General features: G+C 39.0%; 1 protein-coding gene and 1 long non-coding RNA gene across 4 annotated transcripts; one reads left to right on the top strand and one right to left on the bottom strand.

Moving 5' to 3' along the window:
• Positions 1-2649, bottom strand: LOC102075820 (uncharacterized). 3 transcript variants are annotated; one of them, XR_002063105.2, is made up of 4 exons: positions 2516-2594; positions 1711-1837; positions 1411-1533; positions 1-675 (listed from the first exon to the last, which is right to left on the bottom strand). It is a non-coding gene; the product is annotated as an uncharacterized LOC102075820 (long non-coding RNA). The 3 variants fall into 3 exon arrangements; XR_003221364.1 differs by having other exon boundaries at positions 1-1533; positions 1711-1779; positions 2516-2649; XR_003221363.1 differs by having other exon boundaries at positions 1-1533.
• On the top strand, positions 2582-24402 carry dusp3a (dual specificity phosphatase 3a). The gene is made up of 3 exons (XM_013273440.3): positions 2582-2935; positions 10869-11101; positions 15770-24402. Exons 1-3 carry the CDS (start codon positions 2745-2747, stop codon positions 15997-15999), a joined length of 654 nt encoding a protein of 217 aa, XP_013128894.1. The 5' UTR covers positions 2582-2744; the 3' UTR covers positions 16000-24402.
• The last annotated feature ends 3 nt before the right edge of the window (positions 24403-24405 follow it).

Below are 24405 nucleotides of genomic sequence, written 5' to 3'. Positions count from 1 at the left end.
CATGAATGAGTTTAATTAAACATAAAAATAAATTAAACAGAGAATATATAGTAGATATTTCTCTGCTAAACAGGTGTTTCATTCTACACAATTATTGCAGTTATGAAAGACTTCTTGCGTCTGTTCTTGTGGCAATGGAGCTGAATCATCCTGTTAGAATTAGTCCGTATTGTTATTATCCCACATATAACAACACAGAGCAGCCACGCCTTCAAATGCACTGAAGAAATGCTTTTTAAAGGTAAAAAGTACTAATGTTTACCATCTCTGCAGAGTTAATGCTGATGTAGAAGGGAGCCAGGTCTGCACTTATCAAACATTAAACAGAACGCAAGGATTAATTCTTCACATTTCAAGAGTAGACAGAAGTCTTGTTTGGAAATTTTATGGATGACATCATAGCAATCTAAGATGAGTTGCCGGATTGCCACTGCGCAGCCCACAGGAACATAAGGCTCCTCTTTCTCAGCACTCTGTCAGGCACCACAGCCTCCAACACTGAGCTGGCATGCCTGTTCAAGTGTCCTGTCTGCTTCTTCCTGAAGTTGAAGGTGATTTCTTTAGTTTTGAGTGTGTTCAGTGGACTGTTTTCTGAACTCTAAGCTGACAATTTCAGGTCCAAACACTGTAGTATCCTGACCACATTTGATTATGGTATCATTGGGGTGGGCAGCACTATACAGGAAGTGTTTTGAGGAAGACAGAAATCAGTTCAGTAGCGAGAACAAGCAAAATTATATTCACAAACAAAAAATAAATAAATAAGTAGAGCATAAGAAATACTGACTATTTCCACACTTTTCCAGTTTTGTGAGAGTTTGGACCACTTGAGTGTTCATAATTAGTAAGATTTTGACTTTTTGACATGGTTTCTTTCTTTCATGTTCATTTCAATAGTGTGTTTGAGGGTTAATTCTTGCTTTTGGGGTTAAAGTTAGCAAACTAGGTTTGTGTTAGAGTTATGGTAAGGGTCTGTTGTATAGTAGAGCCTGGTTTCATGGCAACACATGAAATGGTCATTAAAAACAAAAATAATAACTAAAAATAATTACACAGTCATCGGGAAAGTGGACCTCTAAAAAGTCACAACCATTGTGTTTAACCCAATTCAGAATCTTTTTCTAATCCCAACCCTACCCAAGAAGATCCATGAAATGAGCCCCACTATACCCTCTGCCTCTTCTATGTGGATACTGACTACCTGTTTTAGGACGTTAATAGAAAAATATTAGGACCCTAAATTATATTCACATTTAGACTGTGTCCAGAAATCAATCATAAACTCATGTTAAGTATGGACAAGCGGTACTTGTAGTGCTTTGAAACTTGTTCAAAAAGGTTCTAAACTGATCTAGTTTTAGCATCTCACAAGCCGTACTTGAAGGCAGCATCGTCTGCGTGTACAACTACCATCATTCTCATGTCCAGCTCCCGTCTGACCGCTGGCGGGGTGTGTCTGCTGGAGATAGCGGTGGCGAAATGGACCAGCGTCAAGTGAGCATCAAACAGACAAGATAGTACCGGAACTTGAACCTGTATTGATGAAAAAATAAAAGTACTGGCCTGTCTTTAACTGTAATTAAACTTTTAAATAAATGACATCAACAAATTTGCAGTGTGTGAGATCACAATTTAAACTAAACTTTTAAAAACTTAGATTTTTGTGCTACATGTGCATTAGAGTTCAGTACTTATTTAATAAGAACTCACATTTAATTTTTCTTTTCACTTGAAGGATGTGTTTGAGGTCATTGCTCTATGCAGGACAGTCAGTTGTTACTGCCGAGACAGTGGAGATACGGCTTGAATCACTGTCCCTAACAACTGCAACCTCTTCCTTTGGAGTACAACAAGGGTTATTAAGAGATCCTCATATATTCTTTGCAGAAGTACGTTTCAGGATTTAATACTGTTGCACAAAAAATAAAATGAAACTGAAACCCTACTGCAGATTCTTTCAGAAAAATAGAATCTTCTTTCTACATAGTTCTGTCTCAGTAATCAGGTTTCCTCTTTTCTGAAAGGTAAAGGCCATAATGGGCTGCAACTATCTGTTGATCTCCCCACACAAGAAAAATTACATTTTAAATAAAGAAAAAATAAAGTAAAAACAATAAAAATAACATTTAATACAATGAAATGAGACCTGAAACTGAAAAAATACCCCCCCCCAACTACATTTCTACGAAATATTAAGTCGCCTGAAAAAGAACAATAAAAACTAAAAGACCACAAAAGAAAATGTAAAACTGAAAAACGAAAAAAGCAAAAAAACACAAACAACGATCAAACTGAAATAAATCTATAAATAAGAAAAAATGACGAAAAAAAAGATATTCAATGTAGGGTTATAATCTAAAATATATGCAATTGAAAAAATAACATAAGAAAATTAAATGATAACTTTCTAAATCTGGTATTTGATGCTGAAAAGTAAAAAAAAAAAAAAATGCACTGCAAAAATAAAGAACAAATCAGTTTTTAGGTTTTTTATTCAAAGACATGTATCTTTTACTTTAAAAGTGTGACCGGAAGTCCTTCTAAAAACTGCTTCGCACTTGTCGCCGACGAAGTGTGAAGCTGTAGAGCTCGCGCCTCTTCAGACTCAGACACCTTGGAGACAAGAAGACAGCGCGAGCACGACTCACATGCGGACGTATAAAATGCTGTTGAACAACAAAACGAGTCTGACGAGTCGGGCGCTGGCTGAATTCTAACATTACTCTGCGAGCAGAAGAAGAGCCATGAAGAAACACCTGAGTCCTACGAAACAGCATCAACAGCCGCAGCCGCCACCACCGGCTGAAGTCCCGGTTCCAGCCTGCGAGGTGACCGTCCAGCAACTCAACGAGCTCCTGTCCGACGGCAATGGCTTTTACAGCCTACCGACACAGCACTTCAACGAGGTCTTTCCCAGGATATACATCGGTAACGCGTGAGTCATTCACCATTGAATCTAACACGTGATGCCGTTGTGACACTGACAGGTAGGGCAGCGTGTATTTCAGAGACACTCCCTACACATACAACGACCAGACGCGACCATGACAACGGTGTCGCATGTCGGGTGGCACGCGCGCACGAGCGGTGGTCCTCCGCTGTCATCATCATGGAGGAAGCGACAGGCGGTTGTTGACAACAGATAACCCCAAAATATTAGCCTGATTTCAGGGAGAAGTCAGTAGCCAGACAGGTGGATAACATAACACTGCAATATCACGACTATCTGTCAATATATTATTATTATTGGTATTGTTATTATTATTATTGTTATTACAAATCTACGTGTGATCCTCTTTGCCTTTAAAGCAGGGGAAACCACAGAAATCAGAACACGAAGGACGAAACTAAAGAGGTGTTTTTACTCAATGAACCCCTCTCTGTCATTAGTATCACTGCCATGTCTTCATCAAGCCGCTCCCCATTCAGTCCCGCTGGGCTGCAGGAACACAGCAACCGTCACCACTCTTTCCCCACCCCCCATCTTTCATTCATTATATGAAAAGAAAAAAAGAAGAAAAACATTTTCTCGCAGAGCAAATTGTGGAAAAAAAGAGATGTGAAATTCTTAGTCTAAATTGTGAAGATGCTCTTCAGGAAAAAACAGGAGTCTAGTCAATTCATGTCATATGTAAGTTAATTCAGCAGTGTCAAACACATTTTACCTCTGAAATGATAATTAATGTAATGGTAATGATGATGGTTATGAATAGTAGCAGTAAAATATTTGTCTAAACTCCACACTATTAAAAAGCATTTCTTGCTCCCCACCATAACCAAGTGTTTGCTCATATGTCATTGTGTGATCTTTTGGAAACTCCTGCATATCTCTTTAGGTTGGCACTATCTTAATAAAATTATATTGCATTAATTCCTTTGTTTACTTATAATGTTAACAAGTATGGATACAATTATAAACCGTCTATTTACAGAACAGATGCTGATCGTCAATACCTGTGTTTAGATATCTTAAGATTATATTATCACAGTAATATAGCTGTTTTAGTGACTACAATGAGAGTTGGGTCATCGGTAGGAATAAATTTAAGATGTGCATCAATATCATTTTCTAAGGAACAAAAAACTGCAAATGACCGTAGCTAAGATGCTAAAAGTAGGTCATGTGTCACATTCCTCCCGGAAAATGAGTTCATATTTAATATTTTTCCTGCACATAACTAATTAATCAGGTAATTTCTCATCTATGTAAAGAAATGTGACGTGTATATATGTGCCTTTGTCACAAAACACAACACAAAATTATTTGCAAATACAAATCCACGTATTAAATAGTTGATTGTAAACATCTATTGGAAAACGTCCAAGACTGAACACAGGCACAAACCAGACCAATACTTTCTTTGTGCATAATCAAATCATGGAACAAAGGTAATAGAATTAACTTAATAGCAGCAGTATGTTTTTTTTAAAATGTATTTCTTCCTGTAAGAGATGCTGCACACACACACAGACCCAAGACTACGATATCAGATCGTGCCACACATGCAGTGTATATGCAGTATAATGTATATTTGTTTATTAAACAGGTCAGCAGCTGAACCATAAATCCATGGTTGTTTGTTGACTTGGTGCTATTGGCTTTGTAATGAACATGCTGACTGTTTAGGAATTTACTACCCAGTGTTCCAGTAAAGCCAGTTCAGATTGTGTATGAGATGTACTGTAAAATCTTCCCACTGAACCTAGAGATAAACACACGACCCTCTTCGGTCCTCGTCTCACTACTGGTATTGCTATTTTGGGCTTTTTCTTTGCCTTTAATAGCTCTTCTACAATACACGCATCGCAGCTCTGAACTTTTCCAGACCTTATTCGACACAGCTGCATGTGAGGCTGTAGAATTTACATTAATGCATTTTAATCTGCCAGCTCTTTACTACAAATGTAAGTTATAGTCTGGTGAATTTAAAATGAATGAGTAGAAATCATCTATTTTATATCTTACATGCTCTATCCTAAGAGCTCCCTTGCCTAAACCAGAGTATTTCCAGTAGTGATGAAGTGGACTGTCTCCTACTGTGTGCTGCATGTGAGAAAGAATAATATCAGATAATATCCTGAACTGATTCTTTCCATTTGCATATGCACAGCCATGTTTATGAATATTTTATGCACAAATCTGTGATTCCCCAATATTTTCTTACCTGATTTGGTTGTTTGCATGCTGTGAGGCAGTTATTAATACTATACATCTCTTGTGGCAAAATTTTAATTTATTTACCAATAAAGCACTGTTACCTAGCAAGAAGTTGCTGAGTTCAGTTACACCATCAGGCCAGAGTCTTTCCCTGTGGAGTTTGCATGTTCTCCCCATGTTTGCTTGGGTTCTCTCCGGGTACTCTGGCTTCCTCCCACAGTCCAAAGACATGTAGTTAGTGAGATTGGGTGAATTGGTAACTCTAAATTGCCCATAGGTGTGAATGTGAGTGCGAATGGTTATCTCGCTATGTGTTAGCCGTGCAACATAGTGGTGACCTGTCCAGGGTGTACCCTGCCTCTCGCCCTAAGACAGCTGGGATAGGTTCCAGCCCCCCGTGACCCTGACAAGGATAAGCAGGATGAATGGATGAATGGATGGATGGATGGATGGATGAATGAATTGGTTAGCACCATCAACAAGGAGGTCCTGGGTTTGAATCCACCTGAACAGAAAGCTGGAACCTTTCTGTGTAAGGCTTGCATGCTCTCCTTCTGCATGTGTGGATTTTCTCCAAGTACCTCTGTAATTTGAAATTGGCTGTAGGCGTGAATTAGGGTTGGGCGATATGTAAAAAATTTTCCAACCGGCAATTGTCAGTCCAGTAATGGACACTGGGCAATATATTTTTGCATGCGCAGACTTGATGGGCGGAGCCATGTAATCATGGACCGACTGATTTGCGCGTTTACAACACAGAAGAAGTCCAAACATGGACTAACTAATTTCCCCAAAAATTAGGGTCAGTGTTAACGCGTTAATGCAGCATTAATGCGGCCATCACGATTAACGCGATTAAAAAATTTTAACACGCTCAACCCATCTGGAGCGCTAACTAACAAACTTTGGACAAAATGCCCAAAATGCGTTGACAGAGACATTTCAGAGATTCTGACTAACGCTAACCCTAACCCCAGATGGGTTAATTGTTAATTGCGTTAGTCGTGATGACGGCGGGTTAACGCTGATCGCACTAAAAAAAATTATGAAGTCGCCAATTTGGGATTTCTTTGGCTTTAGACCAGATGAAAGAAGTAAACCTAAGGATCTAACCAAAGTGGAGTGCCGCTTGTGCAGACGTATACTGCGAGCAAAGTACTCTAAACACGACTAACTTGCATGGGCATGTACGTGTCCACCATCCGCCTGAGTATGCTAGGCTATCCCCAGCTTCCATCAACAAGCGCACTCTGAGGAGGGTGCATTTGCTCACAGATAAAAGAGGGTGCTGTTAAAACAGCGCTATTATTTTTTTTTTCTGTTGACCGCTTCTATTAGCTCCATCATTATTAGCAAAGTTACTCTTAAACGTATATTCCTCAACTGGTTGGTGAGTGGTTGCTGGCAGTCTCTAGGTGAAACTGGTCACAATAATGGTCCTTTGGTCATTACCAGATTGCCACAGTTTCGTGTAGTTTGCTTGGAAAACTGGGCTAATTTGCAAAAAACCTCTTTATGTGTTTAAAGTGTAATTTTGTTGCTATTAAAGACACAAATTTAGTTTCTTTTGCATATATTTTGCTGTGTAGTAATGTATACCAGCTTTTACAGAGCAGCTCTTAATGCCACCTTTATGGATTTGTGGTAGAGAGAACAGATTCAGGGATGCCTCAGAGAAACTTGTGGCTCCAATCACTGCCAGTAGAGTGGTGGAGGAGGGCGAGCCGGACAGAATACAAGCACATTACTGTAGCTCAGTGCTACAACACAATCAATCTGGATGTGCCAATCTGTTCGGCCAAGTCTCCAAACAAAGTGCTGGCAGACCTGCGCTCTGCTGAAGCTGATCAGAGAAAACTGTCAGCATGAAAGAGCGACTCTAAAGTGCTCTCAGCTTTATGATTTCTTTTGTCGAAGAGATTTTGATGTCTGATGAACAAACTAGGTTTGAGTTTTCGGTGGGGGGTAATTACTGAGCTGTTTTATTTTAAAGCATATCTTAGAGCTTAGAAAAGCTTGAAAGCACAGTGTAACATAATGTGATATTACACATATCTCAGGCAGGGAGAGGTGGTATTGATTGTTGATTAAAGGCTGTGCCTTGTCCACGGTTTCCACCTCTGGGACCCAGTAATCCTCCCTGCTCATCTCATTAGTTGTACCTCGTTATAAATCAAATTATGTAGCTGGCCGGTAAAAATCAATTGGATGAAAACCAGTGCATCTATTAACACAAGACTAGCATGTGGTGCATCTCGCTCGACTTAAATTAGAAAGAGATCTGTCCTTGAAAATATTCATTAAACTTTCTTATCATAGGTACCCTCAGGAATTGGACCCATTAACCATTTTTAGGTTTTGATATACAGTTGCCTGTCAGATTTTAATTTTTTAGGTCAAGACACAGTTTCATTTACATAATAACTGTTCATTTAAGATATACAGTAGTCACTCATGCTGACATTTGATGGGAAAATGTACAGCATTGCTTTCCCTTCTTTATTTTCATTTAATAGAAAAATCAGGGATAATTATACAGCTCCCAAAAAACATCCCATTTTGGCACTCTGTAAGGATTTAACATTTTCAACAGACCATTAAATTGTAAGTTAATATTTTTTTGTACATACATACATTCGCTCATTGTGCATCACTTTAAAGCTCACAGCTAGTCGCTTGCGGACATTTCAGGCTCTGGTTTCCTACGTAACCCTCTAACTTATTTATTACCTGTTCATTTGTCAGTCAACAGTATTCTTCACTCTCATTGGTAGTTGCATTCAATTCTCAGATTTCGCCCACTTCACAATCACAAGAAATTATTTTGTCCATAGTTACCTGCCAATTGCCCGTTAATACAAGTTTTCTTAGTCCTTGAACTCAACTGGAGTGACAGTTCTTTCCTATGTTGGTGTTTTGACCACACATCTGCATTTGTTGAGTCTTTCTGCTGATTTATTCAGTTCTTTTACTTAAAGAATGTGTACAGCAGACACTCAGTGAAAGTTTAAAGTCACTAATTCAATAAACAAGACGTTGACTAGAGCAGCACTTGTGTTTATTGAACTAGTCAATGTTTGCATCCATAAATGGATTATGAGTCTACTTTGCCAGCTTGCAATGTTTTCAGTTCAGTTGTAGTCAGCACTCTTAAACCACGGTGTGCAGCTCAGGGACTTAAGGTGTGGTTGTTTGCTTTGAGAAACGCTCTGGCTCTTTGTGAAGCTGGTCTTTAATAATGGATGTGTTGGGACTGCAGATCCCAGGGTAAGGAGGCCGGGACAGGCCCAGCAAATAGGAAGGAAGCCATCGGCTGTGAACCCAGTTGAACCTACTGTGCCTCTGCATTGTGTTGTGTAGAAGTACAGTATAGGCCTTTACACACTACTACCCTTTACACACAAAGAGATACGCATGCCTACGCTTTACTCGCTTCACTTTTTTTTACATTTAAGTGCTCATAGTGTACATGCATATTGAATCATTTATAAGCACTAGCTTAGTCTAAATATACACAGACTTTTTGTGAATGAAATGAAGATATTATGAATGTGTAGCCTGGATTTCTGAATCTCTGCCCTGTAGCTACGATGCTAGCAGACAGGCTGCTTCATCTACTTTGAGAACCCACCTCCAACCACTCATCACTAAATCACCAAATACAAATGACTGCAGATAGAAATAGCAGTTATCTTATAAATATAGTAATCTTTAATGAAATATATTTTGCTTGCGTCATAACTTTGCCATAATATGTATAACAGCTTTTATATACTTCCAATTTTCTTTTCCATTTCTATTTCTTTCCTCTATTTCTTTGTGTTTTCGATTATATGCAATTTCTTTTGTTTTAAAAAAATTTAAAAAATTATGTGCAATTAGTGGCACTAAATGTACCATAACATTGGAATACAACTTATAACCTAAATACACAAGGAGGTATTTTGTTCAGAATCAATGGGCAGTGCCTTTGGCCAGGTTGGATGTGGATGCAGGCATTGGGCCAGGCAGGCTGGAGCAGCCAGAAGCTTGTACTGCTTTGTTATGGTTTGTTAGCTGTGTGGGACTGTTTGCTTTGTATGGGTCTAATGTGCAATAACGCAGTTCTAAAAGGGGATGTGTATTAGAGCAGGAGGTAAGCAGAAACAGATTCATTGTTTCCTGGAAGTAGGGTGAATGATGATGGAGGTGAAAATACTGGAGCAGAGCTGTCTGAGAATAGAGAGATTGTTCTTTTTTGTCTGTTGTCCTACAAAAAAATTAAAAACAACAAATACATCAGAGTCTGCAGACTGAAAAATGGACACCTTTATAGGTCCTCAGCATGCAGTTTCAAATGGTGCCCATTAGAGCTGGATTGGACTGGTTCGTGAAGAGGGTAGTACACACTGCTGTATGAAAACTAACCATTACTGAGAAAAAAGACTTTTTGGGGGGGGGGACTATAATCAAACTCACAATGGCTGATGCTTTAGACACTCAAATAGCCTAATTTTATTTTTCTTATTTTCAGCACAGTACAACAGCACAAGCTGTGCTTATGTGCCATAGACATAGGAGTAATGCTTACTGAAAATAAACCTCTACTTAGATTTTCAGGAAAAATAAATAAAATAAATGATGTAAATGATTCCAATATTCATTCAATTAACATTTTATTAACATTTCAGATATATTAATTGTATTAGAGTGCTTCATGCCCCCCACTGGATGTAGGCAGTATTTTAACAGACACCCAAGGATGTTTAGCAGTTTGTTTTTTTTATCCATCAACTTGACTTCACTTTGTTTTAAACTGCTCAGTAGCTAGCCCAGCCCTTCCTGGTTTACATTACACTGACCTGGTCACTGTTGTGGTGATTACCTGAGAGTCTCATTCTGTAGTGTGGACTGCAGCCGGTAACAGGAGTCCCTGTTGTGATTCTGTAGGAAATCCTGAAATAAATGCGTTTTTTCCAAAAACAATTATTCCAAACCTTCAAAATGTAGTGCAAGTCTGGCCACACAGTTTATGTTAACTAGATGAATATATAGGGTAAGGGAAACTGTGTTACTTTAGTGTTTAATGAGCATGTGCTAATGTTAACATGAATGATGGCATGTTAGTGAATTGTATTGCATTATTAAATTCATTTTTTGAATTTTATTTTACATTACTTATCACTGCATATTTATTTTTCTTTTCTCACTTCTACCATCGGTAACCTTTGAAGCACTTTAAACTGGAAAAGTTGCTTAACGATTGTAGGTCTGATTGATATTTGTAATTAGACCTCGAGTAATGAGAAGTCTACTTTGGAAATAAGCTGAGACAAAAGGCGCTTTAATGTGACTGTTCTTTGAAAAATCAGTACGAGGGAGCTGCTTTTGTCTCCCAGCAGATGCTCAGTATTTGGCTGTTCATCAACAGATGCAGCGAAACCGCCAGCACTGTGTGCTGCATGTGGTGTTATTGCGACCTGTGTGTCAAAATACCACTTTAAAAAAAATTGTGCTGACACACTGCTTTGCTGTATCTGTCAGGTGTTGTTAGTACTGTTGTTTGTCTCAGATGTCTTGTTCTGTGTCTGTACATTCATCATTTTATTTCAATTTCAGAGGCTCTGTGAGTTTAGTCCAGTGCCTCTAAAATTGAAATTAAATTTTAGACTGTCAAGCATATTTGATCATTTTTTCATCTCTGATCATTAACCTCTTCTCGCCTTTGCAGGTTTGTCGCTCAGAATACAATGCGTCTGCAGAAACTTGGTGTGACGCACGTCTTAAATGTAGCAGAGGGCACCTCCTTCATGCATGTGAACACCAGTGCGGATTTCTACGCTGGCACGGGCATCACCTATCATGGCATCCAGGCCAATGACACAGAGCAGTTCGACCTCAGTGCCTTCTTTGAGGAAGGGGCTGATTTTATCGACAAGGCCCTAGCGCACAATAATGGCAAAGGTGGGGTTATTTTGTCGTATATGTTTTATCTATTGGACTAAGGAGCTAAATGCTAACTCTTGAAATACATGTATTAGTTTTTAGTTGAATATTAAAGTAATGGCCACCAAGCTTTTGTGTGCAAGTGATCTGCTACTTAGCAACAAGTTTACAGAGTGCTAGGACATCCTAACATTTTGCATATGGGAAAGACAAAAAGAAGGACAGACAGTGGGATGTTTTTCTTACTTGCGCTTATGTGCATTAAACTGTGGACTACAAGCTGTCCAGAGACCAAAGAAATTCCTGTTACGGTCTTTTGTGACAAAGAAAAGCACCAAATTCTGTTAAATAGCTGTTTGGCAAATTTGTAGTCGGCTTCTTTGTTGAAAGCACAAAAATAATACATAGTTTCTACATTCTTCAGACTATTTTAATTTAGCGAGGTCCTAAAAAGTGGTTCAGGAGCCTTAACTAGAAATAACACCCACTCAATGTTTGAAAAAGCCCATTGTTTTCCCTCTATTGACTATATATGCTGCTTGGAAGTCTGTATGCTTATATATGCACAGGTAGAGAATAGATTGATTGACTATATTACATTACGTAAGTATTAGTATGTGTTAGTACCCCAAAACTGGGGTAAAACTAGCACCTAAATATATCCAGCACCTCAAAGAAATTTATCCCTTATGCTGGATATTTATATTTATTTAACAAATGGGAGCACTATGCCTTTCTCACTTCAATAGCTCACACTTAAAAGTAATTTGCTCCTACAAGTTGAGACATGAAAACAAGTTCCTCTTGTTGTTTGTCTAACAAGATCCAGTCTTAGTTCCAGTCTTAGTACTCCTCATTGTTGTGGATCTTAAAGCAACAACAGGAGATATCACAGTGGCCCTGAACACCTCTCGCTAAATCTGACACACTCATGAGTCCTGCTCCATATTCCATTACCCGATCACATCCCTGCACATCAGCATCGTCACAATGCACACCTGTAAGATGTTAAACGGCTGCTGTAATACTTTGGGACTGCGTAAAAGAACAGAACAAGTACTGCAGTAAAAAGTTTTAAGAAAGGGGAAGATACAGAAATCACCAGGGAACTGAGTCTTCACTTTCATACAACTTCTAGGTCAGGCATACTATACACCATTTCAGGTGTGCAAACTTTGAATGTTGAATAGTAGCAGCTGTTTCAAATCTGAAACTGAGCATCTTAATTCCCCGGATGTTTTTTGTCACAACAGTGCTGTGGTAAATCAAGAATGAAGAGCTCTTGTGGAGAAGAGCACATAAGAGATTTAGCAGCACAAATATGAGGAGAGCATGTCTCATCTCTGCTTGGTGGTTTTGCTGCAGTTTGACATTTGTGCATTGTGCCACATTAAGTGCGACATTTTGTGACCCTCAGCTGTAAGCTTGGAAAAGGTCCAAGGTCCAAGATTTTAATGAGGAACTGCACTGATGCATTGCTCCTGTGAGTTTTTCATAATGAAGACACAAGGTTACAGTGTGCAGATCTGTGTATTTTCCTCCAATCAACAGAAAATCAACACATTAAATCTGCAATGATAAAAAGTAATTTAACTGCATCAACTGTGGTGATACGGAGAAATGGTTGGATTCATGATCTAGAATTAAAGGATGATAGATAATAATTTATGCTGGAATGTATATTTCAGACAAAATTTATATTTTTTAAATTAATTAATAATTTATTATTTATAGTTATTTAGCTCAACAAATTGAGGGCATGCAGGGGGTGAAGGGTGCTGCTCCGATACAGCCATTGAGACTGTATCGGAGATGCCTCCTTGCTTTGATTGTTCGTTTTTAATTTGGGTGTGGTAGATTCTTGCAGATCACTGAGAGGAGCCTTAAGAGCCTGATGCTTTTTTTTCATTGGCTCATGCAATGCAATGAAAATGTGCTGCTGCACCGAGCAAGTGGCAGGACATAGTTCAGGAGCTTTTTTGAACACCACGGCCATAGTTCAGCAAATTTGGAGTGTGTTGCCAATAAAAAGTAGGCATCCTGCTGGAAGAACTTTTAAAAATTCTGCCTAATCGTTCTGTCACCTGCAGCTCCATCAAACAGTACACTGAACCTTTAAGGTCTGAACAAAATGATGATACATGCCCATACTTCCACACCATACGTGAATCAAGTGCCTGGATCCAGAAGGTTAGCTCAATCTGAATTAGTTTATATTTTCCTAAGAGCATCGGGATGAGTTTTTCTCATTTTAGAGTTTTGAAGATATGCAAAATGTGGAAATTTTTTTCCACGTCTAAATTCCTGGCTCCTAATATGATTACAGATAAACTCCAGGAATTAATCATTTCTTATTTGGGCCCTGAGAAATTGGTAGGCACATTTTTCCATATTCTAACTACAAACATAAACGTAATCACTCTCATAATGTCCTTGGTGGAGGCATGGGTGGATTACTGTATGGGAAATGGGGGACATGCACAGTCCCCCACGGGGAGCATAAATGGAAATATTTATTTTTTTTAATGTTGTCGTGAAGGGAGCATGATTAGAAAACTGTTTAAATATTTTGTAATTAAATCATATGTTGTTTCTGTAGATCCAGTGCCAACTGTCAATCTAACGGACGAATGGTATACAAATAGACAAAGAACGGGAGAAAGGGTCAGTCAGGAGTTGTCAAAGTGTACATAGCTGTGCCAGTGCTGCAGTTCTGACTGGATGCTAATGCTGCTAGCTTGGTCCACAGGAGGACTGCAGCATTGAGAGAACGATGCTGACTGCACCCACTGACAACTCCTGTTGAGGAAACGAGTGCCCAACGGTGGATAGCATTTAATGTTTTTCCAACATATACAGATAAGACTATTAAGCCTAATAAAATAATAAAATACAAGACACAGTAAAGACTGAGGGATATTGGAGCTGGACAGTGATGGAGTGAGTGAGTTGAGAGCCAAAGAGCGTGTGTGTCTAACAAGAGGATACAGTGGAATTAGAATTGATCTGTGGCAGACAGGGTGATTTGGTATTGAAGAGGTCACGTCATTGGCATGGAAGTGTTCCCAGTCGAGTATAAGAGAGGAGCTAGTAAAAGAAAAAGGAGAGAAGAGGGAGAGAGAGAGATGTTGGGGATAAAACTATAGTAGAGACAGAGAGAGGTGTTGGGTTTCAAATAAAGTGCAGAATCTGCAGATCTGACCTGAGCCGAGCACATCAGCAGCTCTGTGAAGGTTGCCAAGTTAAATCCCTTGTGGCGTTTTAGCCAGTCTGTAATGGAAGTGTAAGTTAGACAAAGGTACACCTTAAAAAGGAACACAAACACACAAACTGGCATGAACATAAAAATACAGAACAGTAAACACACATGTATTTTGCACACACAAAGACGACATTGATTCTTTGCTGTGGTCGGGATGCGGGTTCACCTCAGCTAGTGGAAGATGATTGACTTTGCTGAGTCTGCGGCAGAGGTCATGTCTTATATATGCAGCTTCTAGAAGAGAAGCTGCTTTGCTGGACAACCTTGGCCACAGCATATGTTTTCCAACTACTCTAACAATCTTTTATTTTCTATTTATTTGTTTCTGCTTCATTTCCTCATTTTCTTCCACCTCCTACTTTTTGTCCTGCAGTCAAAGTCTCAAAGCTACCATGAGGGAGAACTCCTGTTTGTGCTTTAAGGACACTGTATACTTCATACGAACCTGAAAAATCATGTTTTATTTCTGTGTTGAGTGTTCAGTTATCTTAATTTAATGCCCCACGTGTGAGAAATAAAAAGAAACAGACAATATATTTGATTTGATTAATGATTTGCTTTAAAGGGGACTTTTTGTGTTAATTTCAAACTCCAAATGTGTATTCTTGGACTCGACTAGAGTAGCTTTGCATGATTCATGGTTTATTTTAATCCTTACTTATCTTGTAGTGGACGTTTACTTCATTCTCTGCCTGAACAACTATTTTGGCTCTTTTCTGAAAAGCCAGCTTTTTTTGGGGGGGGGGGCTGTTCTTCACAAACAATATGTTTAAACAGTTAATGGGAGGGGCTTCATTTAACAGCCTGTGCCTAGGGTGACCATATAAGGAATATCCACTCTCATATATTTGGCTTAATTAATAAATCAAGCGCACATTTTTCTTTACACTGGAGTGCTTTCTCTTAAATCTCAAACTCACTTGCTGTTTAGTTTAGCTCAAACAAAGATAGATCTTTTTGACTGAAAACTCTTTTGGCTATCTAAAGGGAAGTTCAAAGAAATCCCAATCAAGACAATATACACAGTTCAGTAATTCCGTGACTTCATGAATAATTGTCATAATTGTGATCATAGTTTTTGTGGCAGTCAAGCAGCCTTTAGCGTCTTCTGTAACAGCAGATATCTGGACCAAGACTTCTTGTTCCAACAGCTGGTCATTGTTCATCCGATAAGTTTCATTTATATGCTTCTTCCAGTGTTATACTGGGAACAGATATTTGTGACGCTCTTACAGAGTGACAGTTAGTTACAGGATGTACTAGTTCATGCTTCTTCCTGTGTAGTGGATAACAGATAGAAGAGGAGCCACAATGAGGCCTGAGAAAACTCTTCTATGAAAACTATTTCTCTGTGGTGTCTGTGTGTCTGAAACCAGCCTCACACCATAAACAGCTTTCATCTTATTGTTCTCTGTGTCCTCCAGGGAAGGTGTATGTACACTGCAGAGAAGGCTACAGCCGCTCCCCCACCATGGTTGTTGCTTACCTCATGCTGCGCCACAGAATGGATGCACGGCTGGCGGTGGCCACTGTGCGGCACAAGAGAGAGATCGGTCCTAACGACGGCTTCCTTCGCCAACTGTGCCAACTCAACGAGAAGCTGGCAAAGGAGGGCAAGCTGAACGGGGACCTGGGCAAATTAAAGGCCAAGTGAAAGCTGGAGAGGTGCTGCCCCGTCTCCTCCGGTCATGCCTTTGACTGGCTGCAGCTGCTCTGGTAGACTGACCCCACCCTGACCAAACCAGCACTCATCTAACACATCAGGGGTATTCTGAAGCATACATGCATTTATCTGTGGAATTATTCCCCGTGTTCACACACACTTGCACATGTACATGCTGTTCTGTTTGAATCTTTAGTCCATGTCTCTCACTGCTGTTCTACAAAGAGTGTGATCTCAGAAAAAACCCATCCCCCTTTTTATAACTCCACACAGATTTTGCTGCTCATACCCTAAAGCTCTGAATTCCTCTCATTTCTGAGCTACTTAAAGCATTCCTTCAATTCCCACAACTTAGAAATTTGATATCTTTGCCCTGATTTTAAAATTTTACTTACAAACTTGTAGGAAATAGAAGATTATAGCACAATCATTCCATAGTTTACCACTGCCGGGAATGTCAGTGATGTCTCCGCCAGCAGGAGTACTCTAAATAATTCCAAATAAACTCCTAAATATTGAAAGTTGATGGCCACAAATGATGCAACACAGAATGGATGAAGGAAAATCCCACATTCCATTAAATCTTAAAAAAAAAAAAAATGACGCCCAGTCTCAATCCTAAAAATCCTCAATTCTTCCCGTTGGAAGATAGATTTAATGCACAAACACAGATGACTCACACTCTAATGCACCCTAATACACAATGTAGCATTTCAGTTAACAGACTCTCAGGCCTCTAGTTTGACAGCGGTAGCATGAAATTTATCTGGAGCGCAAACGGTTGTCGACAGTCCGCCGCTGCCGAGAACAGGAAAAGGTCGAGCTAATTAAAAAGAATGAGCTGCGTGAGGCGTTCGCGTAGCAGCCATATTTAGCCTCTGATATGATGAGTGTTCACTGCAGTTGGATAGTAGCTCAGTAGAGTAGATGCAGAAATCTGAGGAGAACGCTGGATCAAATATCTGATTAAAAACAGGAAATGCTTTGCCTTCAGTTTGAAATGAGCTTATTTTCATTCCCAGTAATGGGCCCATGTGAGTGGTTTTAAAGTATGTTTGTAGCCAGAGGACGGCTTTTCTTTTCTTTCTTTTAATAACATTTGTATTAAAAATAAGTTTAGGTTTGATAGTCTTCAAATTTGCGACACTGCAACGGCATGTTAGGGTCACTAAAGGTTAACAAAAAATAAAATTGAGGCTAATGTCACAAATTTACAAGAAAAAAACTTGTATCTGCCTTTGTTTCTCATGAATTTGTATGTTTTTGTAAAAGAATAAATTGTCCTTTTTTCCTGAATTTATGAATATGATTGTAATCTTGAAGATTTTGGACTTTTTCTCAGATTGTAAACATCCTTACCAAGACCCTTACACACTCGCAGTGGCCCTAATACACTGTTGCTAAATGTTCTTAAAATACCATAATCAGTATGTTGTTTGTCAGTAACTCTTGCTTTGTCTTTCAGCTTATTGCTTTCCTTTAAAAAATAGTTTACAAAGTGCTTTGACACAATACACATTAAAGTCACATACAAAGAAACAAAAATAATCTAAATTTTAACATTTTAAACTGAACATGCATTAGTGAAAGAGTAGAAACAGGCGATAAGCAAAACAATGACCAGAAGGGAATAGACATCCAGTTATGGAATCACACAAAAGCCAAAGTATAAAAATGTGTTTTAAGAAGTGATTTAATGCAGGTTGCATAATTTTCATGTATTGTTACATGTTAAGTCATCATCATGATCTCAATATGGAGAAAATAACTAACTAGGATTATGATTTTTTCTGAAACCCAGCAGCACGACTTCTTGTTCTTAGAGGAAAATCGTAACTTGCTTATCTTTATCAACAAGGCTAAACGTAAAATACTCCCAAACAATTTACTAGTTATACTTGCACTTGCCTCCTTTAACAGCTTACTGAGCTGAAATGATAATTTCCCCTGTAGAGACTGCCCTCCGGTGGTGTTTCTCTGCATTACACATCAAAGCATGACCTCATTTCTGCACCTGTATCAGGAGCTTCTATTTTTTTGATAAGATTTTTCTGGATAATATAAAGGTAACACAAGGCTGTTGCATGTGAATGTAGGTTCTTCAGTTAAAGATGGCAAAATAGTTACTGTTGCACTTTGAGCAGTTTATTCATAACCCGCTTTCTCAAACCCAGAGGTGTTTAAGATGTTTACTCTGCCACCTTCAAACTAGGGGCCTGTTGTTTTAACTGTCAAATGCACCACCCAGATGGGATGCCACCCGCTTTCAACAGAAAGATCCAGCCATCACGCCACCAGAGAGTTGCCCACTGCCAATTCCCTGACACAGCCATTCACTCAGAATCCCAAAACCACTGTTTCATCCACACAGAGGTCCCCACACAACATGTCACTTATCTCACCCCTAAATGTGTGTGTCATACGCTAACTAATACACACACAGGGTCAAATTAGATCACAATTTGTTGTTTTTGTTTTTGTTTTGTGTGCACTAAAGCATTGCAATATATGTCAATACCCCATCCGATATATAGAATGTAATCACATTTATATGACTAACAAGGCAGTAGCTGTTACATATAGGCAACTTTAGTTCAGCAGTACATTTTGAAAGACACTGTATTTAATACTGGGCATAATACTGTAAACTAGACCTAGTGCCAGGAAGGATGGCGATGGAGTGAATTCTTGTACCACATGAGTCCTCGAGTCTGTTTTAGAAGTTGCACGAGCGAGATCAGACACGCATAGACTCGTGAACTAAATGTCATGTTGGCAGGATTGTTGTCACGCAAGAGAGGAAGATGAAAACTAGGTTCTCACCTCATTAATGGCACTATTTATTCCTCCTTTGATATATCTGTATACATTTAAATATATACATGTATACTGTATATACATATTTAAGTGTTGACATATATGAATGTATGAGCAATGTGTCTATAACGTGTAGGTAACGTCAGTATCGTCTTTATATAACATGTTCTAATTGTATGTAGCGCTTTCATTCTTTCTGTTAATTACATGCACATTAATATATGGATATGATGTGCATGTAAATTGTTCTGTGTAATTGTGGTAGTTCATATCGCAATTGTGCAAAACGTGCTTATGATGGCAGGGTTTTTTTTTCCTGGTGTAGCCAGGATACTGGGGCATGTAATCATTGTATCTAAGTAGCGTTTTGTACAGCGTAACGTCTTCATATCAGTGCAAATGGATTCATTAAATACAGCAAGATGCAGGTGGCATCATTAGACGCAAGTGACCATCACATCCAAGGATGGACTCATCCCGTCACCCATTTCATTTGGCATTATTTCCATCTCTCGCTTATGATGCTTTAGGATCAATATATGGGTTTGTTTGGATGAGAGTATTAGTGAGAGGAATATTTTTAGAGGTGAAAGGAAATAACAGGAGCACGTCTGGTGTCACTCAAACCACTCGTGCTTATGGAATGAAACAAAAAAAGGAAATGGAAAAAATATGACCAAAAATATTGCATAAAAGATCCATGTCCAGACACTAAAGGGAGGTTTTGAAAAGTGACAAAAGGCATTTGATATAAAGCTAAAGATCCACCTTGAGTGCCTGGACTTGGATATTTTATGGTCCTAGTTTTTCAGCCATTCAGACCTTGCAGATCTGTAGTCTTGTTGCTGTCTCCTCTTACGTAAAGCGAGCACAAAGCAGTCAAGCAAAGTGTGCCATTAAATAAGTCAGCTTTTACATTTATATTTTTCTTTATAATTGTAGGTACATTAAGCAGCAGATTGAGATTAAAGTCTCACATTAAATGTTCATATTTCAAAGCAAGCAATGGAAGTCTACCCAAATTAATCACTTACTTGTTTGAAAATGAATTTTTCAAGAAGCTATTTGACTGCTCCAGCACATTTTTATGTCTTAAAGTAAAATATCTTCTGCTGTTGGACTGTTAATGATAATTTGGCTCTGGGAAATTACAAAGTTCAGTTTTCACTTTTTTTCAGAGGTTTTATTCACCAAATCACCTATTGATCAATCAGGAGAACAATTCTCAGATTGATTAATAATGAGGAAAAAGCACCTTCCTGGTCCGTGTAGTGCAAGTAAAGAGTACATGAGCCTACAAATATACAGCCAGCAGAGACATTTTAAAGGCCATGTGTTTGTGCTGATTCCAAAACATACACTGAAATGTCCAGTGCTGCTGTGGCCTCTGACTCATTATTGGCCAGGAGGAAAAGTCAGAGAAGGTAATGTTCTCACAGGGAGTTAAAACCGAGGACAAACCCCGCAGAGCGAGAACACGAGTGCGCTCGTGATTGCGGTTCATGCGCAGGTTGTTCCAGTTGACTCTGAGCCCTCTCATTTGGCCATTTTTATACATGTGAAAATGTTTTAAGGAAAGCATTTGACTTCACATCTTGCAAACGCTGCTTCCTCTTGTGGCAAGATAAATCGGGTGCAGTAGTTCAAATTCCCGACCTTTAAGTATAATTTAGTAAATGCGTCATACCACTCATTCCCATCACCTCATCATGAACCCCACACCACCATTATTATCAATGAAAAGGTAGTACAGATAAACGGCTATATTATGTGTTTAAATTGTCAGTTCCAAGCGACATACGCGACAAAAACGATTTATATTATAGATGATTGGCTTTGTCATCATTCAGATGGCCTGGGGTTTCACTCATGCAACTGTTTGGATCTGCTCTATAATACTGCCCTCCTTCTGAATACACAAAAAGCAACAACAAGACACAGTTTGGTATCTCTTTAAATTTGGGAATTGGTATAAATGTCCTCAGCTCATTCCAGGATGAGGGTATGTACTTTAAAGCATCAACTGCCTACACCGACCGGCTTATCGAGTAACTCATGGAGGGTTTTTAAAGCACTCTGTGGTAGGCCAAACTAGCCACGGTAGATGTTTTCTGATGCAACTGAAATGACTTTTTGGATGCAATGATGTGAACAGAGAGTTTTTATCATGGCAACACTGCTGGCTAAAACACTGTTCTGTAAAAGAAAAAAACACTGCCACCTGCTTGTTCAACAAATCTACTGGTTTGCACACCAATTTTAATTATTTAAAGTGGACCTATTATGCATATGTATTTTTCCATTTTTTTATTACTATAACAATGATGCATGCTCATTTTACAACTTACAGTTAGGGAGCTAAAATGGCTCAGTGCAAACAGAAGACAAATGGAGGGGCTGCATCAAGGCTCAGTATGAAATAAATATGGATTGTTTTGAATGAGAATTATGCAAAGCTTTAGACTGTATTTATATAGCTACAGTTCACAGCAACAGTTCTCTTGAGGTACTTTATATATTAAGATGAATATTGGCTGCAATATTAGTGAGAGAGCCTCAACATTGAGCATCAGCAATGGTGGGGAGAAAGAACTTACTTTTAATAGGAAGAAACTGGCTCGTGGGGGGGAAGAGAGAAAACAGAACAAAACACAAACTCCAGACAAAATCAAAATTAAAGTCATGCAGTTGTGGCATGGAGACACACAGGGCGTCGTTAAGGGTCACCTTATTCAATGCCAATTATCATTCTCCTCAAGGAAACTTTAAAGAGAGGTCCTTTGTCTCCTGAACCCAATGTACAGGTTCCTTAGCTGAATGGCTCCCATTCAACTTTTAGAAACTTTAGGAACCACAAATAACTGGGGATTTATGCTTCATCTTATCTGCAAATAATTCTGAAACCCTATCACACAACCTACATCCTAACCCTAGAAATGAGGCTACAAGTCCCATAAACATGGCCCACAACTACCATGATTGGCCTGTCCAGTACTGTTACCACTCAGCCGTAAAACGCCGGTGGGATATTGTCATCACGCTGCCGGTCGGGCATGTGGGCGGGCGGTGTGGACACCCAAGGTTGTGAATGTAATAAGTGAGAAAGAGGCAACCTAGGAGTTTCAAATTGATACCATAGATGTATCTGTTAAAAGTGTCAGACAAGTTTGGATCTCAGTGATCTCAACCCCAAGGTCAAGGTCAGAGGTCAAGTTTTCTGAAAATCTTCTAAATCCGATAACTCAAAAAGGAAGTCCAAGGATTTTGAAACTGATGCCACAGGTGCATCTGTATTTTAAAATTTGTCAGTAAGAGAATAATAACCATTGCCTCAATATAAGGAATAATAATCATAGTATCAATATAAGGGCAAATATCAGCAAATTCCTGAAGGGCTACTGCCAAACCTGTTGGAATGGACATGAGGGAATGTACAGAGAAGTGGAAAAACTTGAGGGATAAATATGTTTGCCTTTGAAGAGAAAAAATACTGACCACAACAAAGAGTCGTGACGCCAGGAGAGAAAAATGCCGGACATTTTATTTGTTTCTATCGTGGCAGGCACCGCATTTAAAACACTGGGACACAACCACAAGGTAATTAACACACAACCATAAATGCTGCCAGCAATGTCGGCTGCTGGAGTAGTTCATGTCATAGCCTCTAAAAAGACTCACTGCAGAAGTCTAAATCAGATAATACTCAGATAATAATTCAGATATAAGATACCGTAGGATCTGATTGTGAATGCTAACCATGATACTGAATGATTTTAAGGAGAAGGGAGCCAGTGAAGAGAAGCCAATATGGATCTGGAAATGAGCATAATAGGTCCACTTTAACACATCGTAAGTATGTATAATCCAGTCTCATGTTGTTTGTCTATGTCTCTTTTTATTTATTTTTTTGCCCCTTATGTGAAACCCTGAATTGCCAATCTGAAGCACCCGTTTGTTTAAACAGTACCAGCATCATTTTGTGGGTAATAGAGTATGTGTTATGTATTATCGAAAATGTTGAAATGCCATTGATATTGATATATATGGTTCTATATTCTGAGTATGTAACAAAAGGCATTAAGACCGTTGTGAATTGCTGCATTTTACTGTAACTGGGCTGTTACAGTGTAAAGATAGGACATTGTTTGATATTGGGAGTTATTAAAAAAAAGTTTTGACTTATTTTCTCCTTAAAGTAACATTTAGTTTTTTAATCTAGATTAAAGTTTAATCTTAGTTTCATTAAAGAAGGCTGTTTGTTTGTTTGTTTTTATTTCAGAGGGGTTTTTTTCTATGGTAGGAAATGTGTGACCCACTTCTCCAGTGTAACCAGTGAGTTCATTATCTGTGTTGTTTTTGGATGAGTCACTCACATGTTTAATGGTAGTTAGACTAGGGCCAGACTGTAATTGCAGCTCATTCATAGCGCCCGTTTTAAAACCAGAGAGGAGGATGGAGGGTTGTTAAATTACTCGACTGGAGCCAGGTAGTTGTGTTTATTATTTCAGAAAAGTACCTTAAATTGACTTACAAATAATTTCCTGCGATTTTCACTCAAACTCGCTGTCCCGTGTGGCGTGTCTCGGCCATCTGTAAGGCAAGAAGCTGCCATGTTTAAGACCTCTGTGACTGACAGCCGATATCTTACATCATGGAAACTCATCTGGCTTCATGATGTAGTAAACTCCTTCCCTTCTCTTACCCTTCAGGGCGTTCAAACAAACACCGGAAATGACTTGCAAATACCATCTGGCGCAGGTAAGGCGCTGACATCCAGAGCTGTCATCATTTTTCTTCCACTTTGCACTCCCATCCTGATAAACAGCTTAAAGCAAGAGTTTTAGCACAAATGAGCCCACTGCCCGACTCCTAATGGAGTCCATTACACAGTCTCGTCACATATTTCTGTTGTACAGATATGTACAGATGTTGCAAAGGATGTTGTTGCGATGATGTTGTATTGGCTGTTAATGGGTATATGCACATATATACTGATCGGTGGCAAATTAAAGGAAAAGTGAGGGGATCCAGTGGCTTTGTTGTGCTGTTGGAGGCATTTTGCAGGCATGGTTTGTCCCCTTAATGACATTTGTCTCTTCCAGGATGACAGTAGCCCCATAAACGGGGCACAAAGAGTGGTTTGGAAATTATGTGAGGAAACTGTGGCTCATCATCATCCAAATGCCAGTGCCAAGGAGCATTGAAGCCACTCTTGCAGCTCATAGTCGTGCCACACCTTTAAAAGCCACTTTATGTTCTTATTTTTTTCCTGTAATCTGTCACCTTTCTGTACATATATATATTTGTCACCACCACTGTCATCTCAGCATAAGCATCACAACAGTAACGACACGGCACTCGGCACCCAAAGCCTTACGGAAACGATCGATTCTTTACGATATGTTTTTGAGTTTTTTGTGTATCTCACTTCACACAGTAGGAAGGGACAGCTCCCTTATTATAGAGCGAGACATCGTTGAAGTGCACTTGATTTTAAATTGCAATGTTATTTTTCTTACCTTTGAGAAGTCCCTTCTTTCTTATGTTTAAGAAATAAATGGCTGAGGTATTAACGGCTTT

The sequence above is a fragment of the Oreochromis niloticus genome, linkage group LG8 (genome assembly GCF_001858045.2).
Source record: "Oreochromis niloticus isolate F11D_XX linkage group LG8, O_niloticus_UMD_NMBU, whole genome shotgun sequence".
Taxonomy (NCBI): Eukaryota; Metazoa; Chordata; class Actinopteri; order Cichliformes; family Cichlidae; genus Oreochromis; species Oreochromis niloticus.
The sequence above is the reverse complement of the archived record's forward strand: the minus strand, read 5'-3'. Positions and strand labels throughout refer to the sequence as shown.

Bases quoted from the DNA above. Each gene is read 5' to 3' on its own strand.
- dusp3a (XM_013273440.3), top strand. From the start codon at position 2,745: ATGAAGAAACACCTGAGTCCTACGAAACAGCATCAACAGCCGCAGCCG. The intron at 2,936-10,868 runs GTGAGTCATTCA...TCGCCTTTGCAG, and splicing joins AGGATATACATCGGTAACGC to GTTTGTCGCTCAGAATACAA. The intron at 11,102-15,769 runs GTGGGGTTATTT...TGTGTCCTCCAG, and splicing joins AGCGCACAATAATGGCAAAG to GGAAGGTGTATGTACACTGC.